The sequence below is a fragment of the Balaenoptera acutorostrata genome, chromosome 21 (genome assembly GCF_949987535.1).
Source record: "Balaenoptera acutorostrata chromosome 21, mBalAcu1.1, whole genome shotgun sequence".
NCBI lineage: Eukaryota > Metazoa > Chordata > Mammalia > Artiodactyla > Balaenopteridae > Balaenoptera > Balaenoptera acutorostrata.
Window position 1 is genome coordinate 7,191,910 of NC_080084.1, and position 26,014 is coordinate 7,217,923.

General features: G+C 44.4%; 2 protein-coding genes across 3 annotated transcripts in view; one reads left to right on the top strand and one right to left on the bottom strand.

The window, feature by feature from the left end:
- The window catches only part of NSD3 (nuclear receptor binding SET domain protein 3), a 104,710-nt gene extending 104,115 nt beyond the window's left edge, over positions 1-595 (bottom strand). The window contains exon 1 of the mRNA XM_057537304.1: positions 489-595. The gene's annotated coding sequence lies outside the window, so the exon portion shown is untranslated. The remainder of the gene's footprint in view (positions 1-488) is intronic.
- Positions 596-5,711: 5,116 nt separating this feature from the next.
- On the top strand, positions 5,712-21,982 carry LETM2 (leucine zipper and EF-hand containing transmembrane protein 2). 2 transcript variants are annotated; one of them, XM_007178407.3, is made up of 9 exons: positions 5,712-5,758; positions 7,169-7,622; positions 8,594-8,737; positions 13,029-13,166; positions 13,582-13,782; positions 15,162-15,281; positions 18,717-18,830; positions 21,412-21,504; positions 21,821-21,982. In XM_007178407.3, the coding sequence occupies exons 1-9, from the start codon at positions 5,712-5,714 to the stop codon at positions 21,914-21,916; spliced, it is 1,407 nt and encodes a 468-aa protein (XP_007178469.2). In that variant the 3' UTR covers positions 21,917-21,982. The 2 variants fall into 2 exon arrangements, with proteins under 2 accessions (XP_007178469.2, XP_028021305.2); XM_028165504.2 differs by lacking the exon at positions 8,594-8,737.
- The last annotated feature ends 4,032 nt before the right edge of the window (positions 21,983-26,014 follow it).

Below are 26,014 nucleotides of genomic sequence, written 5' to 3' on the forward strand. Positions count from 1 at the left end.
AAATCCTCAGCCGCTCATTGGCCGCTGGCCGCGGCGCCTGCCGGGAAATGCAGTCCGGGGCTCAGGGCGCAGTGGGCTAAAGGAGGAAGAGGCCAGTCGGCGGGCGGAAAGGAGGGGCTGGGGGAGAGCCCGAAACGCCAGCGGCCAGGCGGGGTCTCGATGAGAAGTGAGACCGCAGGCGATAAAGGCAGAGAGACGGAAAGGCACGACGCGGAGGAGAGTGAAAAACAAAACAAAACTAGAAGGCAGGATAGAGGTTGGGCCTGGGAGGCGAAAGTGTGCTCGTGCGTGTTCTTTGATGCTTCTAACAGCACATGTCAATCACCAGATGGGACTCCTCGGGGTGACACTGGATGCCCTCCCCAGACCTTAGAAATCCCCTACAAACGGGCGCCCGGTTAAGATGAGCGGGAAAGGGGACAGCGATTTCTGTGCCACCCTGGTTGTCTCCCGCCCGACAGCTGTCACAGAGGAGCTCCCTGTCCCACCGGGCTCTGCGTGTGGCAGCGATTTCAGACCGGAGCCTTGGGGGACAGTCTCGGATGGCAGGCTCCTCGGACGCCTCCCTGGCAGGCCCCGGGCCCCACACGCCTGCTTCCTTCTCGCCCCGCGGGCCCGGGGGCTTGTGGGTAACGGGGGGAAGGAAGGCAGAGCCGCCCGCACCCCAACCCAGAGGGACCGGCGGGCTCCCCGCCCGTCACGTGCCGGGCCCTGCGCTGCTCGCGGCCAGACCTCTGCTTTGAGGGATGAGGGCGGGCGTTTGTCCCAGACAGAGCTCACGTACGCAAGAATGAGAGGACGAAGCGCGAGTCAAGATTCTTTGTAACCCTATATCCCTCCCCATCCTAGGAAATTTATGTGAAACAATAGAAGGTACCAGCTGCGTGACACAGTAAACTCGTCTTGCAGGAGTGGGCCGATTTGGTGACATTTCCTGGGGCCTGGTGATAATGACTTAGGACGTCGTAGCACAGAGACGTGAAAGTACAAAGGAAACACAGGCTGCGACCAGATGAGGAAACCAATACTCCGTTCTGAGAATAATAAAGTCATATCACCACTAGACGTTAGACTCTCCATCGACGTTACAGTGCTGGATCTATTTGGTACCGTTACGGGCAATCCCTGCTACCTGTATCTTTAAATACCACTTAAACAGGAAATTAAAAGATTCCTACAGACCAATTATTTTCATGATTACTAATTTTGCATTCGTTTAAAACACACACACACACACACACACAACCCTGTTAATAATGCTAAGGATGATATTCAGAATTAAGCATTCCCATTACTGCTAATCATTAACTATTTCTAAATCTATGCTTGTGTGGTTACTATGCTCGTGGTACCAAAAGTTAAAGGAATCAATAAAAGCACATTTTTGTTTTAAATGTCTTTTTAGAACACAGATCTCCAAAGGGGGCCACACCACCTGAGCTTATTTCAAATGTTTGATTCTATCTCCTGGAAAGAGAGGTTAAATTGGTCTTTTTTTTTTTTTTTCCTTTCCTATGATCCTTTCTATCTCCATACTTCTTTCCCACCTTCCTGTATTGACAAGAGTTTAAAATTAAACTTATGTGAAGTAAATGCATAGCCTCTTCCTGCATAACATACACATTGTTAATAGTATTTGATTTGGAGCCGTATTTAGGGAAATGGCCATTAAAATAATAATTTACATTTTTAGCATCTAACATCTTATGAGGTTCAGAGCATATTTTCTATTCTTCATAGAAAGTGAGCAAACAGTTCATTAAGAAAGCAATCTGGGACTTCCTGGGGGTGCAGTGGTTAAGAGTCCGCCTGCCAATGCAGAGGACACAGGTGTGAGCCCTGGTCCGGGAATATCCCACATGCCGCGGGGCAACTAAGTGCATGCACCACAGCTACTGAGCCTGCGCTCTAGAGCCCGCGAGCCACAGCTACAGAAGCCTGCACGCCCAGAGCCCATGCTCTGCAACAAGAGGAGCCACCGCAATGAGAAGCCCGTACATCGCAACGAAGAGTAGCCCCCGCTCGTCACAACTAGAGAAATCCCGCGCGCAGAAACGAAGACCCAAAGCAGCCAAAAATAAATTTAAAAAAAGAAAATAAAAATATTTTTCTAAAAAGAAAGCAATCTAACACAATTCTCAGGGCCAAGATTAGGGAGAAAAAACCATTTTTGTTTGTCTTCTGAAGATTATATTAAGAAACTCATTACATGATAAATCACTTATCCTGAAAGTCAAAAAAATCACCAGGCCTGATAAGAGAAGGCAGACATCGTTTTGAACCAATTGATTTCAATAAGAAAGATTCTTAAACCTTCCCTTTTTAAAATGGGATTGCTGACATATGGCCATGGTAGAAAATCTAGCTCATCTTTCAAATACTGGGCTTGGAATCGTTCATCTGGTTTATGAATACTTAATGATTTTCACTGTGCCTGGTTGTAAATGAATACAATGCATGAATAAGAATATTTCCCGGCCTAAAATGTCTCCCAGGGAACTGAGAAGAATATTTTTGCATCTTTTATGATCTTTTCCAGAAAAGTACATGTACATGATAGTGCAGTGATTAATTTATGAAATTAATGTGAAAATTATACCTACCTAGCCTTTTAGAGTTCAAAATTTACCATCGGGAATTTTCAGGGAAGGAAAGGTAAAGAGACTTTATAAAGATTTGTAGATTTTGTTAACTCTCGTAAACATAGAACGTGAAGTGAAGCCTTTCTGTCTAAAGTTGGGTATCAGACACGCACAAAGGGCCCTCTAGTGGCCAAACTGAAAAGTTTTGCCTATGTAACAGTTGATCCATTTGGTTATTAGCTGAAAAATGCTTTGTGGATTAAAAGCAGTCTACATTTTTTTAAAAAATGAAATTTTATACCCGCCATCTTTTATTCTTACAAATGTGCAGCCCAGATGAGTAAGGTCTGTGGTCAGTCACATGTTAAGAGAAGTATTCTCCGTGTGAAAGCGATTCCCTCCTGTCATGTTAAAGTAGAGCCACCAAAATTTTGTTTTCCTTCTAGAGCCAGATAAAATGGATGGTTTGAGATAATTGGGGATAGAGTACATTTTTAGATCTTTCACTTTCCCAAGATGGCTCAGTTCCCCATCCTAGGAACTGAAGTGCCCCCAAACCTGCAGTGCCAATGTCATTGCACAGCTACTATAATATACATTTTAAATGTTATTTGAGAAACACAAACTACTGAACATAACCAATATCTGTTAAGAGAACATTTATAAAGCAATTTTATTTAGTGGAATTCAGATTTCCATATGAAGATTTCATAGCATTCCAGTTTTTCGCCCTGGAGATAGGAGAGGGGATGTTTTCCTCACCATTCCCGCCCTTTCTGCCACTCCCTCCCCTCACTGCTTTCCCCGCCCGCAGTTGCGGAGTTGGAAGGTGGGGGAATATATCAAAGTGATGTAATTGGTGACTCCCAGATAGTCACCATGGCGACTATCAGGCATATTACGCGACTGGTAGTGTAAGAGCTTCTTTAATCCAGCTTCAAGGAAGGGTTTTTTTTGGGGGGGGGGGCTGTGAATCCACAGCCTACAGAGTGTGAACAGGCAGAAAAACGTCAGTATTGAGCCCCCCAGCATAGACACTCCTTAAACTAAACCCTGTAGAGGAGTCATTTCGCCGGTGGGAACCAGACCTTGCCGCCCCCTGGGCTGCCATCGCGAGGGACGCCTTAGCGCCCCAGAATCTGAGAGCTCATTGGTGGGTGGTGTCGTCACTCAGAGTGACGTAATGGCTGAGGAAAGAGGTGGAGCCATAGAGATTTGGCTTCTGGCCCTTCTAGCTGGGGGAGCTGTGGGAGGAGGGAAATTGGGAAGGCGCTGGAGGACTGAGGCAGCCGTTCCGGGGAGCCTGTCATAGGAAGTAGGGGTGGGCGGGCCAAGTCCTCAGGCTGTTACTTGGTGGGCCGCGCCTGCCTGTTTTCCTCCGGAGCCCGCTCCCTCCGCATCCTGCTCCTCCCATCAGCGCCCAGATTTCCAGACAGCTTCGAGGCCCCACCCCGCGCTCTCCTCAGCCCCTGACCTCGGCCCCCCGCCCGCACCCCAACTTTGGGGCTCAGCCTCCATCCCCCCTCTTTCCATGCTTGGCTTCCTCATTTCTTTTCCGTACCCTGTGTCCCGATTCTTCTCGCCTTCCTTCCATAAACTTGGATAGCCAAGGGTCTTGGTCCCCGTGCCTGCAACACGCCCGCTCCAAAAAACACCCAAAGACCCCGCCCCCGCCCCCCCGGGACCCCAGCACAGCAAACACAGTCCAGCAACACACAACGCGCACAAAAGTCACCGGCTGGGGAGGCCGAGAGCGCGTTTTGCCCCCGTGACGTCGAGAATCTGAGGCAAAGGTAACCGGGGGAGCCTGGGGCCCGGGCGAGCGGGCGTGGCGGCGCAGAAGCGCAGGCGGGGCTCGCCGCCTGGCTCCGCCCCGCTCGCCGCCTGGCCCCGCCCCGCCCCGGTCACGGTCGGGCACTCCTGGGAAGTGGTTGCCCACAGTCCAGGCGGCTAGTGCCCGCGGCCCGAGAGCAGATTAACTGCCCGATCGGGTCTGGCCTTCCTCCAGCAGGGGACCACCCGCCATTGGTCTGGGTGCAGATGTTCCGAAGTATCATTTGAATTCTTGCTCAAAATGTCAGGTCTGTGGTTGAGGTTTCCGTACCGGAGGGATTGCTACTCCTTTCCCAGCTTCAGGAAAGCAGAGTTGACACTGCGAGATACTAAGGCTCTTGCTGCCGTTGGCTGAAGAGCGCCGTAGGATGCAGACAAATTTTGGTAAAGCTTATTTAAAGGTTTAAAGCTCAGTTTGGGCTCTTTGGAGAATCACTAGCATAGGAAACCCGTTTACCTCCACTTTAATTATTAGTAGGTTCCATGCATATTTTCATTGCTGAGTGAGTACTTTCAGTCTTTAAATGTTGGCAGCAGCTTTTCCAAGTATGGAAAAAAGCTAATTGAAAACAAATCCAGAATATTTACTGTCTACCTGTAATTTTAGGCTACAAATAAGTTTGTCTTGATTTCTTAACTACTTGGCAACCGTTCAAGTAAATTACTCAGTACTGTTGACCAGAAATCAAAATGTCTTTGAAGACCATATCACCATCATGAACATCATCGTATTTGAGATCATTTCTATTTGTTGGGATCTCAAATAACCATTCTCAAATCCAGGGCTAAGAAAATATTATTCGTGATTGTTGGAAATGCACTTGAAGGAAATTTTACACCTTGAATAGAATATGCAAATTTTCTACCCTTGCAATAGTTAAAAACACTTAAATCCTGATATCTGTATAATTGATTTTTTTCTTTTTCCTTTGGCTGCATTGGGTCTTCCTTGCTGCCTGGTGGCTTTCTATGGTTGCCGCGAGCCAGGGCTATTCTTTGTTGCAGTGTGCGGGCTTCTTATTGCAGTGGCTTCTTGTTGTGGAGCATGGGCTCTAGGCCCGCGGGCTTCAGTAGTTGTGGCACGCAGGCTCAGTAGTTGTGGTGCACGGGCTTAGTTGTTCCGCGGCATGTGGGATCTTCCCGGACCAGGGCTCGAACCCATGTCCCCTGCATTGGCAGGCGGATTCTTAACCACTGCACCACCTGGGAAGCCCTGATGTGTCTCTAAAGTACTGAATTGTTTACCTACTCCTTCTGTCTAGGTCCCTATGTTGACTTGTTGAGACAAACACAAATATGGCCTTCTACAGTTATAAAACAGTCTTAGCTATTGCCCGAGCAAGGTAAGCCTTGGAATTCCACCCCCCAATATTTATATAAACTTTATTCTTCTAGTTGGAAAAGATACATGTAAAAGGATAGGCTTAGTACACAATTAAAGCTTTGTTGGTTTTAATTGTGTTGGTTTTTAGAAAGCTGACATTTTAATATATTTAAACTTACCCTAGATTTTCTATATGCTTTAGAACTCAGGCTGAGTAATTTTGTAGAAGTGTGGGAACAGGTAAGATACAAGATGTAATGGCTTTAGAGTGACACCTCTGTAATGAGGCCCTTAGATGTAAAAAGGAGTAAAACTGCTGGTAAACAAGCCAATCCTAGGGCATATATACCTGCCCCAGTAAGGTCTGTTATCACTTATTTGTTCCAGAGAATATTCACTGAGAACTTACTGTGTGTCAGATATGTTGTACATTTTCCCTTTTGGCCATTCAAAAAGTGCTATACTTGGCATGCTTCAAAAATAGTCTGAAAGAATGGAAAAAGCCATCTCTTTGCCAAAAGAAGTCTCTTTGCCAGAAGTTGTCTTTGCCTAGATGGGTCTTATTTTTACTTTCAAACAATCTGATGTGTCAGTTTAGCTGAAGATTGTGAGTTGTCACAAAACTAGAATGTAGAGATCCCTGGCTGGGGAGCCCAATTCCTGTTTTGTTTTGAATTTTATTTATTTTTTTATACAGCAGGTTCTTATTAGTTATCTATTTTATACATATTAGTGTATATATGTCAATCCCAATCTCCCAATTCATCCCACCACCACCTGCCGCCTGCCACTTTCCCCCCTTGGTGTCCATACGTTTGTTCTCTACATCTGTGTCTCTATTTCTGCCCTGCAAACCAGTCCATCTGTATGGGGAGCCCAATTCTAACTCTTATTCCTAACATTCTTTAGGAATCTTAGGTGAAGGGCATTTCAGTAGTAAGTCCCTCTCATTTGATGGAGTCCCTGGGCACTGCATAGACAAAGCAGTATTGTGTGATTGGTTTATCCCCACAGGGACCATGAAATGTCTCGTTCAAACAATATTCCTATCATCAGTAGAGTAGCTAAAGACACAAGTGTTCCACCTGTTTTATAATAATAGAGACAAAACTTTCAAACATAACCCGGGGTAAAAGAACATTTGCTTTTTAAATCAATAGTCACAGAGTTTCTAACTTGTAATACGGCAATTATCCTTAGGAATTAACTTATTAATATTTCTCTTAGAGTATATCATTCACCCATAAAGCATACTATCCTTCAACTGGGCTAAACAGTTACATTTCATTCATTCATGAACATAATCTACTTTTAAAATGCAGGCTTAAAAACGATTGTTCTATTTTTACCAGATAAAATATCTATTTCTTTAATTTTTTTTCTTGTAATAGTATGTGCTCAACTCAGAGGATGTTGCTCTTTATTCCAGATTCCCTAGCCATTGTGTCCATCCCACCAGCTCTTCTTACTCCCCATCATTTGCATTTCTTCACTTACCAGATTCCCATTTAAATAAAACATATATGAAGAACTATGGCAGCAAGAAGTACTCCTATCCTACTCAGACAGGCAATAAAGTACTTCACTTAAGGACTAGAGTAATACAAAAGCTGCACACATCTGCTTGCTGGCTGCAGGAGGTCCCGGGTAAACCTCAGCTGGAGCAAACCGCAAAGAAGCCACAGGTGCCAAGCCCTCAGCCAACAGAAGAAACTGGAGCGAAGATTAAGGAAGAAAAGCGATCTTATAGGCAAATAATTATGGATGAACTTAAATATTATCACAATGGATTCTATTTGCTTTGGATTGACACCAAAGTTGCTGCCAGAATGGTTTGGAGGCTGTTGCATGGACAGGTGCTGAACAGACGAGAGAGACGAAGGGTAGGGCAAGAGTCATATTTGCGAAAGAAAATGGAAAGTTAAAATGAACTATTTGGAACCAACTTTTTTTTTTTTTTTTTTTTTTAAAGGATTTTCTTATTTATTTATTTATTTATTTATTTATTTTTGACTGTGTTGGGTCTTCGGTTCGTGCGAGGGCTTTCTCCAGTTGCGGCAAGCGGGGGCCACTCTTCATCGCGGTGCGGGGACCGCTCTTCATCGCGGTGCGCGGGCCTTTCTCTATCGCGGCCCCTCCCGTCGCGGGGCACAGGCTCCAGACGCGCAGGCTCAGTAGCTGTGGCTCACGGGCCCAGCTGCTCCGTGGCATGTGGGATCTTCCCAGACCAGGGCTCGAACCCGTGTCCCCTGCATTAGCAGACAGATTCTTAACCACTGCGCCACCAGGGAAGCCCTTGGAACCAACTTTTAAGTTCCACTTCAAGTTCATCTTAAAAATCCCAGAGTAGGAATAGTAACTCACGGTGAGAACCAGAATTTCTTACTTGTCTGCAACTGACTTGCTGTACAACTTTAGGCAGGGTCCTTAAAATTTGTGTATATTTGTCCATGGAATGGTTATAATTGTGTTTTCTAATTTCTCCAAGGAGTTGAGAGCCTTCAAGTTTGATCTGTGCATCTGGAGTAGAAACTGCTGTTAATATATTAAGTATACGCATTTGAAAAAGCAATTTTAACAGATACCATGTTATTAAAGTACAGACCCCTAACTTAGATGAAAGCTCAGAGACACCAATAACATGTTTTGATTGTCATAGATTTCACTGAAGATATCCCATAAATATTACTTCAGAGCTATGGTACAGAGGAAAATCTGGCCTTTCCATTTTATAAACAGCTGCAGAAAATCTGTCTTGGGTTTTTTAACACTTTAAGAACCAAGGCAGGCTTTTGTTTTTGTTTTTGGCGTGTCCTAAAATAATGACTATTTGCATATGCATTTGATTCTTTAGCTGTTGAGAACGTGTGCTGATTTATTCCGCCTGCTTCCATTTATGGTGTTCATCACTGTCTCCTTCATGGAATTCTTATTGCCAGCGTTTCTGAAACTCTTCCCAGAGATGTTGCCATCAACTTTTGAAAGTGAATCCAAAAAGGTATGTAGGATTTTAAACTTTTAAAAAAATTAATAGATTTTGTTTTTTAGAGCAGTTTTTAGGTTTACAGAAAAATTGAGCAGAAAGTACAGAGGGTCCCCAGATACCTCCCTCCCCCCTGTTATTTCCCCCATTATTAGCATCTTGCATTTGTGTGGTACACTTGGTACAATCGAAGGACCAATATCTATACATCAGTATTAATTAAATCTCATACTTTACATTAGGGTCCACTCTTTGTGTCGTATAGTTCGATGGGTTTTGGAAAAAAAGGTAATGTCATGTATCCGCTATCACAGTATCATACAGAATAGTTTCCCTGCCCTAAAAATCCCCTGTGCTCCACCTTTTGGTCCCTCTTCCCTCTCCTCCTAACCCGGGGCAATCACTGATCTTTTTACTCTCTCTATAGTTCTGCTTTTTCCAAAATGTCATGTAGTTGGAATCATACAGTGTGTAACTTTCTCAGACTGCCTTCTTTCATTTAGAAGATGCATTTAAGGTTCCTCCATGTCTTTTCCTGGCTCATTTCTTTCTAACACTGCATAATATTCCATCATACGGATGTACTACCATTTATCCATTCATCTATTTGAAAGACATCTTAGTTGCTTCCAGTTTTTGGCAATTATCAGTAAAGCTGTTGTAAATACTCATGTGCAGGTTTTTTTTTTATAGATTTATTTATTTTATTTATTTACTTTTGGCTGTGTTGGCTCTTCGTTGCTGCGCGCCGGCTTTCTCTAGCTGTGGCGAGTGGGGGCTACTCTTCATTGCGGTGCGCGGGCTTCTCATTGCAGTGGCTTCTCTTGTTGCGGAGCCCGGGCTCTAGGCACGCAGTCTTCGGTAGTTGCGGCACGTAGGCTCAGTAGCTGTGGCTCGCGGGCTCTAGAGCGCAGGCTCAGTAGCTATGGCGCACGGGCTTAGTTGCTCCGTGGCATGTGGGATCTTCCCGGGCCAGGGATCAAACCCATGTCCCCTGCATTGGCAGGTGGATTCTTAACCACTGCGCCACCAGGGAAGCCCCATGTGCAGGTTTTTGTGTGGACACAGGCTTTCAATTCATCTGGGTAAATACCTAGGAGAGCAATTGTTGGATTGTATGGTAAGGCTATGTTTAGTTTCAAGAGAAATAGACAAGCTGTCTTCTAGAGTAGCTGTACCGTTTTGCATTCCCACCAGCAAGCAATGAAAGTTCCTGTGGCTTCATCAGCATTTAGTCCTGTCAGTGCTTTGACTATTAGTTATTCTCATTGGTGTGTAGTGGTATCTCATTGTTATTTTAATTTGCAATTCTCTAATAACACATGACATTGAGCATCTTTTCACATGCTTATTTGCCATCTGTGTATCTTCTTTGGGGAGGTGTCTGTTCAAATCTTTTGCCCACTTTTTAATTGGGGTGTTTTCTTTTTGTTGAGTTTTAAGGGTTCTTAGTATATTTTGGGTACAAGTTCTTTATCAGATATGTGTTTTGCACATATTTTCTCCCAGTCATAACTGTGTCTTTTTCAGAGCAAATCTTTTTAATTTTAATGAAGTACAACTTATCAATTTTTTTCTTTCCTGGATCATGCTTTTGGTGTTGTATCTAAAAACTCACTGCCAAACCCAAGGTCACCTATATTTTTCTCCTGTGTTTTCTTCTAGGAGTTTTATTGTTTTGAGTTTTACATTTTGAGTTAATTTTGGTGACAGGTGTCACATGAGTGTCAAGATTTTTTTTTTTTTTTTGGCCTGTGGATATCCAGTTTTTCTAGCATCATTTGCTGAAAAAAACTATCCCTTCTCCACTCGATTTTAACTTTTTACCATTAAAAAATAAAGGAAACAAAAATCACCTGTTACTGCAGTGACTAGTTGAACAGTAGGCATGATTTTATTCAGCCAAACAGACCATTTAGTGCTTGTGAGTAGTCCCTGGGAAGAGGGTGTCCTCCTTTGATGGTCACTGTCAAGGTGAAGGGCTGGACAACCGAGGCAGCCCCTGCATCCTCTCCATCTGTGCCATTCTCCCAGACAGATGGATGAAGGCGTGGACACAACGCTAGCAGAGGACAAAGAGGGCAACTTTTAAAGCAGACCAGGAAATGCTTCACGGAAGAGGTGACCGTGGACCTGAGACTTTAAGAGTAGTAGAATTCTACCACACTGTTTGAAAGGCACTCTGGATAGAAGGAATAGCACTTAAGATGGCTTAACAGTGTAAAAGAGTATGCCAATCAGAGACCACTGACTGATTCTTTGTGGTTGGAGCAGGGAGTACAAGGGGATGGATGGGAGAAAATGAGACAAATGTGATGTGTTGGGGTCAGGTTGGAAAGCATCTACCACCCTAAGGGATTTAGACTTTGACAGTAGTGAGTAATGGAAGGTGTATGTAAGCAGGGGGTGAGAAAAACAGTAATCTCTATTTTAGATCAATCTAAATAATCTAATCAACAATGATTAGAGCTGTATTTTAGAAAAACAAGTTGCTGGCAGGAAGGATTAAAGAGGGCAGAGCCAAGTGAGGAAAATCAGCCGGAATGTTATTGCAGCAGCACAAGAGAGAGATGAAAAAGCCGGAATTATGAAAGTTGCATCAGGAGTAAAAACTTGAAGATAGATTTGAGGGACTTCCCTGGTGGTCTAGTGGGTAAGACTCCACGCTCCCAATGCAGGGGGCCTGGGTTCTATCCCTGGTCAGGGAACTAGGTCCCACATGCATGCTGCAACGAAGATCCCGGGTGCCGCAACGAAGACCAGGCGCAGCCAAAGTAAATAAATAAATAAATAAAATATAATAATAATAATAATAAATAAAATAGAATTTCTTAAAAAAAAAAGAAGATAAGATTTGAGACTGATTTAAGGGGTAGAATCAAACTGCAATATTTAACTGCCTGGCAGTGGTTTAGTTTACTTACATTTAAAGTAAACAGGATCTAGAATTAATACCATAGGATTCCAAGGAAGGCATTAGTGAATGCAGGAAGATGGGGGGAATGAGGAAGTGATTTATCTAAATATTCCTCCTTCCTCAGCACTGCTCATTCCCCAGACATACATATATACACATCATGGCCACAGTCTTAGAAAATACTGTCTTCTTTGCTTTGTTCCATGAACAGAGGGGGAGCACACGAGAGTGAGCGTGAGTGTGCCAGCTTTCTACTCACACCAGGTCACAGGATCATGCGCTTCTCTTTCATGGTACCTATCTGGTATGCTTTTACATTAATTTGTGGAATTACTGGATTATCATTAGTCAGTAATGGTTGTCTCTCCCATTAGACTAGAAGTTCCATGAGGGAAGGAATTCTTATTTGTTTTTGCTCATTTTATCCCAGCACCTAGCACACAGTGGATGCTCAATAAATAAATGGATGGATGGATACAGATGAATGAAATGGATGGCTAAATGGGTTTTAATGATGGTATTGCCATTGTGTAATTTTGGGGGGCTGATTCTTTTAAGATCTTTCTAAGAAAATCAATGATTGCTGTGATTGGCTGGTCATTAGAATCTCTTGGGCCACTTAAGGCGGAAATGTATATATATATATATATATATACACACATAATATATATATGTGTGTATGTGTATATATATATACTACACACACACACACACACACACACACACACACACATATATTCCTGTTCCTCTCTACCCACCCTGATCATGGTTATTTTGAAAATACTACCACACTGCATCTGTGATAATGAATGAGGATTTAGAAATACTGGTCAACATAGTGTCTTAAGAGTATACATTTAATTCTCTTTTATATAGTGCTTTGTTCATATCCGTTATAGCACTTAACTCATTGTCATATAATTGATTCTTTCTGTTTTCTTCTTAACCTGTAAGCTACTTTAGCATAGAGTTAATTTCCTAGTTTTCTTTAGTTTGTGGCCCAAGCAAAATCTGGGGCCACTCACACTAGGGGTTGACTTGACCAACGGCCTAGATGCCTTGCACCAGGTTAAGAAACAGTATGTATCTATTCTAAATAGTGACAAAGGCTTCCATTGAGGGGACATTTTGGATCTATCAAATATTTATGATCATTGTATCAATGAAAAATAAAAGGTAAGATTAAGGAGACAAGCTGCAAATCAAGGCTACTTTTTAATTTGCTCTGGTTATCACAAAGCGCCTTCAGGTAGGTCTGAAAATAATATTCATACATGAAATAGGGATGACCGACAACAAAGCCACAGTTATTTTTCTCTCACCTTTATCTACCAAGTTGTAATCACGAAGAATTAACTTTGATTAACTTTTTCCTCTTCTATTATGAAGGAAGAAAAACAGAAAAAGAAAATGGCTGCAAAGTTGGAACTAGCAGAATTCCTTCAAGAAACGATCGCAGACATGGCAAGGAGGAACGGGGCACAGCTGGGGGACGCCTCCACCCAGTTCTCAGCCTACATCAAACAGGTGTCCGTCTTTTATATAAAACCAGACAACATATCATCATGGAGCTTCCAACTTGTTTATAATCTCTGAATTTGCAAATATCTAAGTTACAGAGATACAATATTGCAAACATTTATGGGAGTTTGCAGAAAAACCTATCTTAAAGCCATCAGTGTGTTGAAGATGTTGATAACTTCTTGGAAAGAACAGGAGAATGAGACTCAAACTTCTGAACTGCTCCTAATTTTTCAGTTGATTTAGGCTGACTTCCCACAGATTTTTTTTTTTTAACTCCCCTTTGTAACACAGGGCCCACATCCACTTCCAGACAGAAGACACAATCCATAAATGCTTTGGCGTCTTTCAAATAGTCTACAGGGAAGATTCAGTTAAGTAGGAAGCACGTTTTAATCAGCCCCTTCGTCCCACTACCTAGGTCCAGACAGGCCACAAGCCCAGCACAAAGGAGATAGTTCGCTTTTCCAAACTCTTTGAGGATGAGCTGACCCTGGAGCACCTCGATCGATCTCAGCTGGTGGCCCTCTGCAAACTGCTGGAACTGCAGTCCTTCGGAACCAACAATCTGCTCCGCTTCCAGCTCCTGATGAAGCTGAAGTCTATAAAAGCAGATGATGAAGTCAGAGCTGAACTACAGCTGTAGGGAACTAGCCAGGCCTTGGGGACTGTCTTAGGGTGGCTTTGTGACAAAGTGCAGTGTCTTCTGTTAGGTCTGCTCAGGGGCTGGTTCTGGCAGAATGAGTGGTTTAAACCAGGGTCCCCAACCCCCGGGCCACGGACCAGTACCGGCCTGTGGCCTGTTAGGAACCGGGCCGCACAGCAGGAGGTGAGCGGCGGGTGAGAGAGCAAAGCTTCATCTGCTGCGCCCCCCATCGCTCTTATTATCATCTGAATCATCCCCTCCTCAGCCGGCCACCCCCGCCTCCGTGGACAAGTTGTCTTCCACGAAACTGGTCTGGTGCCAAAGAGGTTGGGGACCACTGATTTAAACAACCACTGACAACCTGAACCTTGATTACTCACTTTAGGAGTTGTCTGTCGTATTCTTTAGAAGCCCCTTGTAAGCAGTTAGTAGTTCGGATGTCTTAGCTGGGACTAAAGCAGCGAGGGTCTGCTGGGAAGGCACAGCAACACAGTAGATCCCAGAGAACAGTAGATTCCACTGCCAAGGACAGTGCTCGACCCCCTGTACCTCCCCTCTGCTTCTCCCCACGGAGCTGGGTGAGCCGGCCTGGTAAGAAGGGGTGGCAAAGGATGATGCAGGGAGGGAAGGCAGGACCTCGACATCTTCTGGAAGAAAAGGGCACCATTTGGCCTATAACTACTAATTAGAGTCCTTAAAAAGTGGGAAGAATGTTTCTTGAATCTGAATCAGCTGCTTTAAAAGCATTCTGCCTGAGGGAGCAGGATTCCCAGAACTGTGAAGGCAGGATCCCATCGGCCCCATTTAGATGTTTAGTGGTTGCTTTTAGAACTTTGGAAAAAACAATACTGGTCCCAGAAGTACCACAGTTTGGGGTCATACCAAGCAGAAACTGTGTTAAGTTGTTTACTGAGGGAGTTTTGCAGACCAGGGAGTTGGGGCCGTTCCTGGGGTAGGGGAGGACCACCACCGGGACGTGCAACAAATGGTACATTGAAAGCTTTTCAAGGGGAATATTTTTCTATGAGTCTTAAAGCTGCTGCGAAAGGGAAGTGGAGTAGAGCTGTCACAACCAGGCGAAAGGCAACGCAAGAGGGGAAAGAATTCCCTTGGGGACAGACAGTTGAGGAGTTCTGTCAACTTCTCTGATATTATTAATACCTGTTGGCGGGATTCCCTTCATGTCAACCGCTGCACCTCGAGGTCACCTTTCTTTATTAAGTGCCTGGCCTTTGCAGCAGTCAGCGCAGGGGACAAAGTGGGAAAGCGGCAGATTCTGCGTTTCCCCCCGATTTGTTGGAATTAGGTAAAATTGGAACCAAAGGATCCAATACCGTTCCTTACATTTGTTTCAGGTGATTGCCAAGGAAGGGGTGAGTGCTCTGAGCGTGTCAGAGCTGCAAGCGGCCTGCAGGGCCCGGGGGATGCGCTCACTGGGTCTCACTGTGGAGCAGCTGAAGCAGCAGCTTACAGAGGCAAAAGTAGCAGCTTTACTGGACCCTCTTCCCCGGAACTCTCTCCCCTGCCATCTGCAGGCCTCGTTTTGTGATTTCTGCTTTGCCATCTTACCTAATTTGCCTTGTTTAGTTGAGCCGTTGGCGGCTGAAGAAGCTGGATTAATTAATTAATTTTTAAAATTAATTAATTTATTTTTAAAATTAATTAATTTTTGACTGCGTTGGGTCTTCGTTGCAGTGCATGGGCTTCTCATTGCGGTGGCTTCTCTTGTGGCGGAGCACGGGCTCTAGGCGCGCGGGCTTCAGTAGTTGTGGCAGGCAGGCTCAGTAGTTGTGGCTCTCAGGCTCTAGAGCGCAGGCTCAGCAGTTGTGGCGCACGGGCTTAGTTGCTCCGCGGCATGTGGGATCTTCCTGGACCAGGGCTCGAACCCGTGTCCCCTGCATTGGCAGGCGGTTCTTAACCACTGCGTCACCAGGGAAGCCCTGTATTTATTTATTTATTTATTTATTTATTTATTTATTTTTAATAAATTTATTTATTTATTTATTTATTTTTGGTTGTGTTGGGTCTTCGTTTCTGTGCGAGGGCTTTCTCTAGTTGCGGCGAGCGGGGGCCACTCTTCATCGCGGTGCGCAGGCCTCTCACTATCGTGGCCTCTCTTATTGCGGAGCACAGGCTCCAGACGTGCAGGCTCAGTAGTTGTGGCTCACGGGCCCAGTTGCTCCGTGGCATGTGGGATCTTCCCAGACCAGGGCTCGAACCCGTGTCCCCTGCATTGGCAGGCGGACTCTCAACCACTGCACCACCAGGGAAGCCCCCCCTGTATTTATTTTTGACAGAGACGCGGTAGGTACTCTATTAAAGAGTTCTCTGTTGCTGCTAACCAACCACCACAATGTAGGGGCTCAAAGCAGCACCCATTATAGGCTCACGGTTCTGCAGGTCAGAAGTGCAGGCTGTTCTCCTTTCTGGAGGCTGTGTGGGAGACTCCACACTTCCAAGCTCATTCAGTTTGTTGGCTGAATTTAGTTCCCTGCAGCTGTGGAGTGAGGTCCCTGTTTCCTCACTGGCTCCCAACCCCAGGCTACTCTCAGCCCCGGAGGCCCCTCCACCTGCGTGAACTTCTCACATGACGTCTAGCAGCAGATTTAAGGTCTCACGTGATTAGGTAAGACCTACCTGGATAATCTTCCTATTTGAAGGTCAGCTGACTTGGGACTTGAATTATATCTGCAAAATCCCTTCATGGCAGCACCTAGATGAGCGTTTAATTGAATAACTGGGAGAAGGTGTGGGTACGCGAGGGACTGGAAATCTTGGGACCACCTTGGAATTGTACCTCCTCTGGGTACTGTAAGGGCCTGGGCAAAAGCTCTGATAGAAGGCCTGTCATCCGTGTGAATCCATCTGCAGCCACCTTGCCGGTGGCTCAGCTGGGGTTGCTTTCCCAGTGTGTGCCCCAAACCAGGGTCAAGTGTTAGCTTTGTAACAGATTTCCCCTCAAATAACAGATTTTAACTGAGTGTCAATGCTTTACAGCAAAGGAATAACTCCTATTACAATCCTCATTCCCGTAACTGTATAAAGCGCTATGGAGTGTACACAATTTATCTGCAATAGGCGCCACTGTTGTGACTTTGAACCCCGTCAGGTAGCTATTTCCTTTTCCATGTCGGACCTGCTCCGGCTGGAAGGTGAGCATGTTGTCAAGAGGTACTTAAACATCATCTATTTCCTGAACATAGAGTATTAAGTGACTTCATACTGTCAAATTGCTTTCTTGAAAGGATGTATCATTTTACAGTACACTTCAAGGGGGTGAGAATACTAATCCAACCATACAATATTCAGCACTCTGTATTGTTATTCCAAAAATCCTATGCTAGGATACGGCTGACATTTCACAGAAAGGAAAAGCTAAAAGTGGTAAACCTAGGAAACATCTTAACTTCATAAAAAGATAAATTAAAACTGTGTAATTTGGGAATTCCCTGGTGGTCCAGTGGTTAGCACTCCACACTTTCACTGCTGAGGGCCAGGGTTTAATCACTAGTCGGGGAACTAAGATCCCACAAGCCGCACGGTGCAGCCAAAAACAAACAAACAAACATACAAAAAACTGAGATTCCACATTCACCTGTTACGTTGGGAAAGGTCAGAGTCTGGTGACACACCGTGTTGGACAGGATGTGAGGAGAGAGGCACTCATGCATTGCTGGTAAAATCCTCCATGGAGGTTTGGCAATAGCTTTCAAATTTTAAAAATGCATTTACTTTGCCCTAGAAATTTCACTTCTAGGAATTTATCCTATATTCTTGCACATGTGCAAAATGATATATCTACAAGGTTATCCACTGTAGCACCATTTAAGATAGCAAAAGATGGAAAACCGTAGAATAATCAAATTATGGCATTTCTGTACAATGGACTCCTTTACAGATGTTTAAAAAGGCGGCAGCTTGGGGCTTCCCTGATGGCGCAGTGGTTGGAAATCTGCCTGCCAATGCCGGGGACACGGGTTCGAGCCCTGGTCTGGGAAGATCCCACATGCCGCGGAGCAACTGGGCCCGTGAGCCACAATTGCTGAGCCTGCGCGTCTGGAGCCTGTGCTCCGCAACAAGAGGCCACAATGGTGAGAGGCCCGCGCACCGCGATGAAGAGTGGCCCCCACTTGCCGCAACTAGAGAAGACCCTCGCACAGAAACAAAGACCCAACACAGCCATAAAATAAAAATAAATAAATAAATAAATAAAGTAATATTAAAAAAAAAGGCGGCAGCTCTACATCATCTGGTATGAATCAATTTCCAAGATATTTCAGAAAGCAAAGGACAAAACAGTGTGTATATGTCACCCTTGGTGTAAAGATAAACATATAAATATCTATTTTATATGCACAGAATATCTCTGGAATATTGTATCAGGAACTGGTATCAGTGGTTGCTTCCAGGGAGGGAAATAGGGTAGCTAGAGAATAGGGTAGAAGGCAGGCTTATTTTTATTGATTAGATTTTATTTACCTTTTGAATTTTGTCTCTTGTGCATGTATTATATCTATCTATATACACATACATATACATATATACATTTAAAGTTTGGCCATTTGGTACTTGAAAACTTACGTCTCATTCTAATGTTAATTTCTTTGGTTATGAATGAGGCTGATGTATTCTTTCCCATTATCTACTTCATACTGAAGAGAAGATACTTAGCTACTTTGATCCACAACTGGTTTGAGAGTTTAACTGAACCTCCTTCTCAGACTCTGAGAGTGAGGGGCTGCAGGGCCCAAGCACCGGTGCAGAAGCCAGGAGACATGTCCCTGTCCTTGTTCTGCCCTTAGTACTCAGCGTGCGCCTGGGAGGCTGTAAAACCAGGGAAGAGTAGATGACCGTGGGTCCAGCTCTCACGTCCTGTGATTGTCATGTTTCATCCTCCCCTCATTCTCCAGTGGCAGGACCTCCACCTGAAGGAGAATGTCTCTCCTTCTCTTTTGCTTCTGTCCCGAACCTTCTACCTGATAGACGTGAAGCCAAAGCCAATTGAGATACCACTCAGTGGGGAGGTACGTCCTGGGTCGGTGGGGAATCTGGACCCCATGACTGGGGCCTCTCCGCAAACCTCCATTTCCCCTTACAGTCAGAGTAGGCATTTCTTTTGGCATATCTTGGAATTTGGCCCAAGTGGCTTTAAAAATCTTTTAAAAATTCCTTTAAAAAATGAAAATCACTCAATCCACGTCTAGCTATGTAGCTGTTACTATCTTTAGGAGTCTTATTTGATTTAGGAGTCTTATTAGGAGTCCGGTTTATTCTTTCTCCTTAAGTATCTAGTCTTTTTAGGGTTTTTTTTTTTTTCCACCATTCTTTCTCGAGACTGAATGGTTCCTGTTCTTTCATGTCTATTTCATTTGTCCAGATTCCTATTAATTGTTTTAAGGGTTTTTTTTGATGTGGACCATTTTGAAAGTCTTTATTGAATTTGTTACAATATTGTTTCTGTTTTATGTTTTGTTTTTTTGGCTGTGAGGCCGTGTGGGATCTCAGCTCCCTGACCAGGGATTGAACCCACAGCCCCCTTCACTGGAAGGGGGAGTCTTAACCACTGGACCACCAGGGAAGTCCCCAGATTTCTATTACTTCTTAAGTAGTGAATGGCCAATCTAGAATATAAACAATTTTTTTGTCTTCCTTCAACTCTTTTCCTTAATCATTTTTTTATTGCCTTTAACTCAGCAGTCTTTTTTTCTCCTGGTGTTTACCTGAAGAACCCAGGACTGGCCCATCTTGCTCTGGGTCCATCAGAAAGGGCCTCTCGCTTCCCTACTTTGTGGCTTCATGTCTGACTCAGAACATGCATCAATGATGGAAGACGCTGCACATGTGACTGAGCAGATTGAGGTAAGTACTTTGGAGTGAGGACCAGTCATTTTAAACCTTAGTTATGCTATTGACTCTTTGGGCAAGCCAACAAAAATGATACAACGTCTAGCATGAAAAATGTACTTCAGTAGTTTTGGATCTGATTCATAAATGTGACTTCTGAAAGGGAAGTGAGATGAGGGTCTTGGAAGAGGTAGGGCCTAATCATATTTCAGTATGCTTTGGATGTGCTCAAGTGATACTTGAAGAATAAAACTAACACGTAAGGATCCTAATCTTCAATAAAGCTTGTGGAGGACAGCCAAAAAAATAAAAAATAAATAATAATAATGTACTTCAGGAAACACCATCTTACTTTCCCTTTCCATATTTCCAGAGACTAATCTGGATTTGGGCTTTGTCCAGAAGGATTCTAGGGGAGACTAGGAGCAATTCTGGAACATAAACCATGTTCTAATAGGCTGCTGGGTTCTTACATTTTCTCTGAGACAGACCAGCTATTTGTCATTTTTATTTTTTTATTTTTTATTTTTATTTTTTTTTTAAATTTATTTATTTATTTATTTATTTATGGCTGTGTTGGGTCTTCGTTTCTGTGCGTGGGCTTTCTCTAGTTGCGGCAAGCGGGGGCCACTCTTCATCGCGGTGCGCAGCCCTCTCACTATCGCGGCCTCTCTTGTTGCGGAGCACAGGCTCCAGAGACGCACAGGCTCAGTAACTGTGGCTCACGGGCCCAGTTGCTCCGCGGCATGTGGGATCTTCCCGGACCAGGCCTTGAACCCGTGTCCCCTGCATTGGCAGGCAGATTCTCAACCACTGCGCCACCAGGGAAGCCCTATTTGTCATTTTTAGACTGCCCTTCAGTAGCAAAGAAATTTTGGAGTAGCAAAATGTCTTAGAGCTAAATTTGAGTTTCAGAATTATTCTAGAGGAGCATAAACTCTTGATCCACATGTTGCTTTCTGGAATGGTTAATAAAGACCTAAGAATTAAGGACAGGCTCCTAGGCATTTTCTTGTTGTTGTTTTTTTAAATCCATGCTTTTAAACTTCTATTCTCCATATATACAAAATGAAAACAAGTAGCATACTAGGTTCAGTAGAGAATTGAGAGACATCAAACTGAATATACTATAGTTTTGGATATACGTAGCCCTTTTCTCTCCAAAGTACCTTAAGAAATTACTTACTTCCAAAAAGCAGTGATATATTTACTTTTCAAATCTAATTAATATAATTGTTGAAGACAGATTAGCTAGCTCTTCTAAAATACCACTCCCTCCCTCCATTTTCCTGGTGTTGCAGGGGCATCTATTAGCCAGCACCTACCATTTGAATAAGTCAGACAAGTTTATCACTTATTATTAGACACCAAAAATGATAAAGATGTCACTTTTGACTAAGTTATATCAATGCTATTAGAAACTGATGGGTAAATGAGAAATGGCAACTTTTGTGGTTTTTTTTCTTTTTTGAGAGTTAGAACAGGATCAGAATTGGCAAATCAGTAGCTTGTTAATAACAGGATTTTAAGAATCAGAATCTAATTAGAGTGCAACTTTTGTATCTAGGGTGCTCAAAACTCAAAAGATAAATAATACTAAGTTGCTATTTCAGGGACATGTACTTCATATGTTACTCATAAAGGAAGTCAGGGATTTAGTGGAAAGCAAACTGTGCTGGAAAGTACTGACTACGGTAGAAGTGCTTCTGAGTTTCAGGAAGAACAGAAGGCTTAGCTTATATAAAACATTTCTCTCCCTAGGCTCCCAAGATGGATATTCCCGTGGGATCACCCACTTCCTCTGAATCTAAAGAGAAGGTGGTGGGTTTAGCACTTCAAGTGAAGGGAACTAAGGTTAGACAATTACTTTTTATTTGCTTTAAGTGAAAATAACAAGTTAATTTCTCTTATTTTTCACCGCCTGAATGAAACTGAATTTCAATACAGTGGTGTTCTTTAATACGGATTTTTTTTTGGTACTGCTTGATCTGTTTCTAAGAAAGTCCAACATCTGGCTCTATGTATTTAGGTTCCAGATTTTGCCTGTTGAGTCCAGTGCCAGATGTGAAGTAGCTGTTTCAAGCTCCTGGTGGTCATGGCAGGGTGACTGTAGATCCAATATACCTTTTGCTGTAAGTCAGTAACCCAACTCTCAGCTCTGATGTTTAAGGATGAAGAACTGATACAGCTGCCGCCAGCTACATCAAAGCCTATTTCATTACCTAAAGGATCCATCACTGCTGCTAAAGAAGCTGTAAGTTTCTAAAAAAAGAAAACCCTTTCCCTCTAGTTACTTTTAAGGGCAGTGAGAATCTAGAATTATAACTGTTGCAAAACACCGCACCCTGTCTCCGTGTCTTCCAAACAGGAAGCTGTAGGCTGAACTTTAGTCATCTTTATAACCACTGTATTTTTTTAAAACTCCATGACCCAAAAGTGAAAGAAAAAAAAAAAAATCAACAAATGCAATCGTGGATCAGACCTAAACATGTTAAGTCTAGAAGCTAATTACAATATAGGCAGATTCTTATTTTCTGTTGCGCCAGATGGAAATAGTTCCCATATGTTGTGTATTTCGCACAGGCTTCAGATGTCAGGAAATACTAGCAGGAAAGCAATTTAAATCTTAGGAGAAGTGCATGTAAATAAGAAATTACTTATCTATCCACTTTTCCCATTTGGGGGCGAGAGCAGAAAGCCTGCCGCAGTAAACAGTAGGGGTCACAGGAGAGTTGAGCTGTGGAGTGGCTCTGCTGACTCCTGAGGACCAAAGAGAGAACCAATGAACTTCCCAGATGTTTAGGCCTTGTTTGCATGTCATCTTTCTCACTGTGACCAGTCCCTAAAATCCTTGTTTTGTACCCCGACACTCCAGGCAGAATCACAAGATAACCCAGAGCAGCAAGGCTAGTTCGAGTGGAGCATAAGGACTCATGGGGGATGGAGCGCCCTCTCTCTGGCTTCCTGCCCTCAGCCGTGGCATCCGTAAAGGACATCCTGGCCAAGACTACCTATGTCTGGTTTCAGATATAAGATCAGACATTTAGTCCTTGGGGCAGTCTTTGGAGGCCTTGTAACCATTCAGATGATGTCAGCAGCAAGACCAAGTTCAGACCATTTGGAAAACTATAATTGCAAAGTCCATTTCCCCTGTAGCATTAGGTCATCCCACTGGACCTTGTGTAAGGCCCACCCGCCATGTTGTTTTCGAACAGCTTCCTGTCCTTTAAGGGAGGAAATTTTTTGCATAATGGAATCAGCTTGGTGCCTTAGATACCTCTTGTCTCCTCTGGCTTGGTAACCCGGGTAAGAACTTGGGAACCTCCGAAGCCAGTGATGGTTGAGAGTGCCTGACCAACTTTTTCAGACTGACCCATCAGTAGGAACAGAGCCCTGGAAACAAAGTACCTTCTGAGACAGAATGGATATAACTCCCCAGTTAGGTCTTCCTGGATATAAAGAAGAAAAGGCTTCTTGGAGAAGCAAATGGGGAGTTCAACAGACTGGCAATCAGAAAGACTTGGCTGCTTCTTGGCTGTTCTGAGACAGCCCCTCTCGGGCCTGCAGAGGCTGCAGGGATCTGGGAGGCTGCCACTCTTCCAGCACATATGGCTTCCATTAGCCTCCATTTGCTAGGAAACATAATTAAGGGTTTAAGACTTAACCATTTGTTTGTGCTGGGTGTGTGTTTTTCTGGTCTGTTTGTCTTTCACAAACAAGACTATCTGTTAGTCACAGGGGTTGTTAGAGTCTGATATAATCCCTACGCTACCCAGTAACAAGTATTATGTTCAGATATTTACGTTGGGTGTCTTCAGTGTTGTCCATAGTGAAAAAACTTAACATAATAAATAGATCGCCCTGCAGCTGACCACCAGCCTTCTTCCCTTGGGGAGTGCTTAGAAGGGGAGAGGTATTTCAGCTGTGGGTGATGAAATTGGATTCCTTTACTTGCTGTGAAATTGAAAGCAGTTAGATGGGAGTCAATGGAACCAAGGAAAACTCAAATCTCCCCACCTGGGATCATCTAAATGAGGAATGTCATCAGCATTTCGCAGCAAGAGAATGCACTTTAGAACGCTTCCTAAACCTTCTCTCCGCCTCACCATGTCCTGCCCTGCCGAGGCACGCTCGACTATGACGATTGCCGACCGTGTGGCCTTCCAGGGATCTCAGCATTGGCCTCGCAAGGTGATTCACAATAAGTTTTCCCATTTTTCAAGTGATGGTTGTTTAGTTAGTTCACATTTCAAGTGTTACACGTGAGAAAGGGATGAGCTAGTGCACTTGCTCAACCCTGTTTCAGCTGGATGCCTCATGGGTGCTGTTGGGCTGCTCTACACCCCTTCCTGGCTTTCCCCATGAGCAGAGTGGGACTGGTTAGCTCAAGGGGCCCCTGGTCACTTTGGACCTCAGTTGGACTTCACCCATTTTTGCTTCATAAATCGGCATCTAAGACACTTGATACACCTCTCCTCCCCTTCTTCTGATAGTCCTCAGAGAGGTCAAGGTTGTTGCTTTGTTTCATCACTGAGAGCACTTGGCTGGCGGGTCCCATGATCGTTAGATGCAGCCCCCTGCTGAAACCGAGCTAGCGGTGTTCTGGTAAATGATTAACACCCAGCTCTGGCAGGGGCCGTGGTTGCAGGGGGAGCCCTGATTTGTAGCCTTTGCAGATTCCGGTGATGTAAGTACTCCTCCCACAAGGCTGATTTTCAAGCTACCAACAGGAGGTCACCGAACAACGCAGAGTTGGGAAGAGATGTACACGATCAGCTCAAGACACCATAATTAACAGACCCTAGGCCTCCTGGAGGAACGAGAGACACTTAAACCTCTAATTGGTGCGTGCAGCAACTGTATCAGTTCCATGCACCAACACAGACATCTGGGAGGCACTACCGTGTAAATGGCCGTAAATACTGTTAAGTGCCAACCTAGAGAGAACTTGCCCCAGCGAAGTGTTTCTGAACACCAGGGTTCCTGCCGATCTGGCTCTCAGCAGCTGAGGGAATGGAAGCCTGTCTCCTTCCCCCGTTTCTCTCTACTCTTCCCCACAGATGCAGATACCGCGGCTGTACCGGCTGCTAATAATCTGAGTATAACTTTAGGCATTTTCTAAAGCCCAACCCCAGTGGTGATGTCAGCCTTGGCCCTTGTCTCACACACTGAGAATTCTGCTCCAAAAGAAAGGTGTTGGTGGCATCTGACATGTGTGGACCTGCACTGTACCACGTCTAATCCTGTATTTCGATCATCACAGGTCACACTGGTGATATCGAATAAATGCTCTATAACATTAAAACCTAAAGACTTCCCGGTCACCACCAGTGCACAGCTGTAGGTCAAGTCAGACTAACGGAACGTGAAAGCCGACTGGCACGTTACTTAATCTTTGATTCTGGCTTGCTGGCTCCCCCCACTGGCGGCTGATCAACACAGCGACTCCATTGTCATCGAGACAGATTCTTTCCAGCTGAGGTTCGATCTTACTTACCTGAGATCGATACGGTACATTAGCGGTGCCTGGGACGGATGCGCCGCAGCCTGTGGCAATTAGAAAGGGCGGGAAGGCAGTATCGATCGGTGCTGTGGTGATCCCAGGCCCTAATCTTTTAACCCTCAGGAAACCAGACACTCAGTGCCTTGACAGCACGACATCTTCATTAGATAAGCTGGATTCCTTTCCTCGGGAGACCCAATCTGGTCATCTAAGTAAAATGGCCATTTCATTTTCTCTCAGGTCAATTTCACTATCTTTTATTTGATAGTCAGCTCAGTCTCTCGGGAAATCCACGGGGGATTTCAGTAGTAACAGCGAGGACATCACCGTTACAACAACAGTGCCTTCTATCTCCCAGCACCTCTCCCGAAGGTACAGAAAGCCCTTTGTAAAAGATCGTTCATCCATCCACACAGCCGTGGGCAGAAATCATCACTGGTTTACAAGGAAAGGTCCCACTAGAAGGTGTCAGGCAAATGGTTTTAAGTGCTAAAATTCATTTCCTGGCTCTGCCAACATATGCCTTCTTTAAACATAAACACAAATCACGATATGTTGACAGTTGCATATTCATTCACAGAGGAGACCCAGGAGAAGAGAGAACTTTACAACAGTGGCCAGCACTGCAGCTGCCAAGAAATAGCTCAGAAAGGAAACTTCAGGAGCAAGCCCATTCTCCCGACAGGAATGAAAGCGTGCTGGACTTCCTTTTGCACTCAGAAGGAATCCAGCAAAGAGCAAGATTTGGGGGTAGAAGCCGAGTACCAGCAGGCTGAGCACGGGGGTGCCAAGGAGCCAGGACCTACTTGGTGAGGGCAGTACTAACCAGCAGGTGGTGGAGGAAGAAAACTTCCAAGCAGC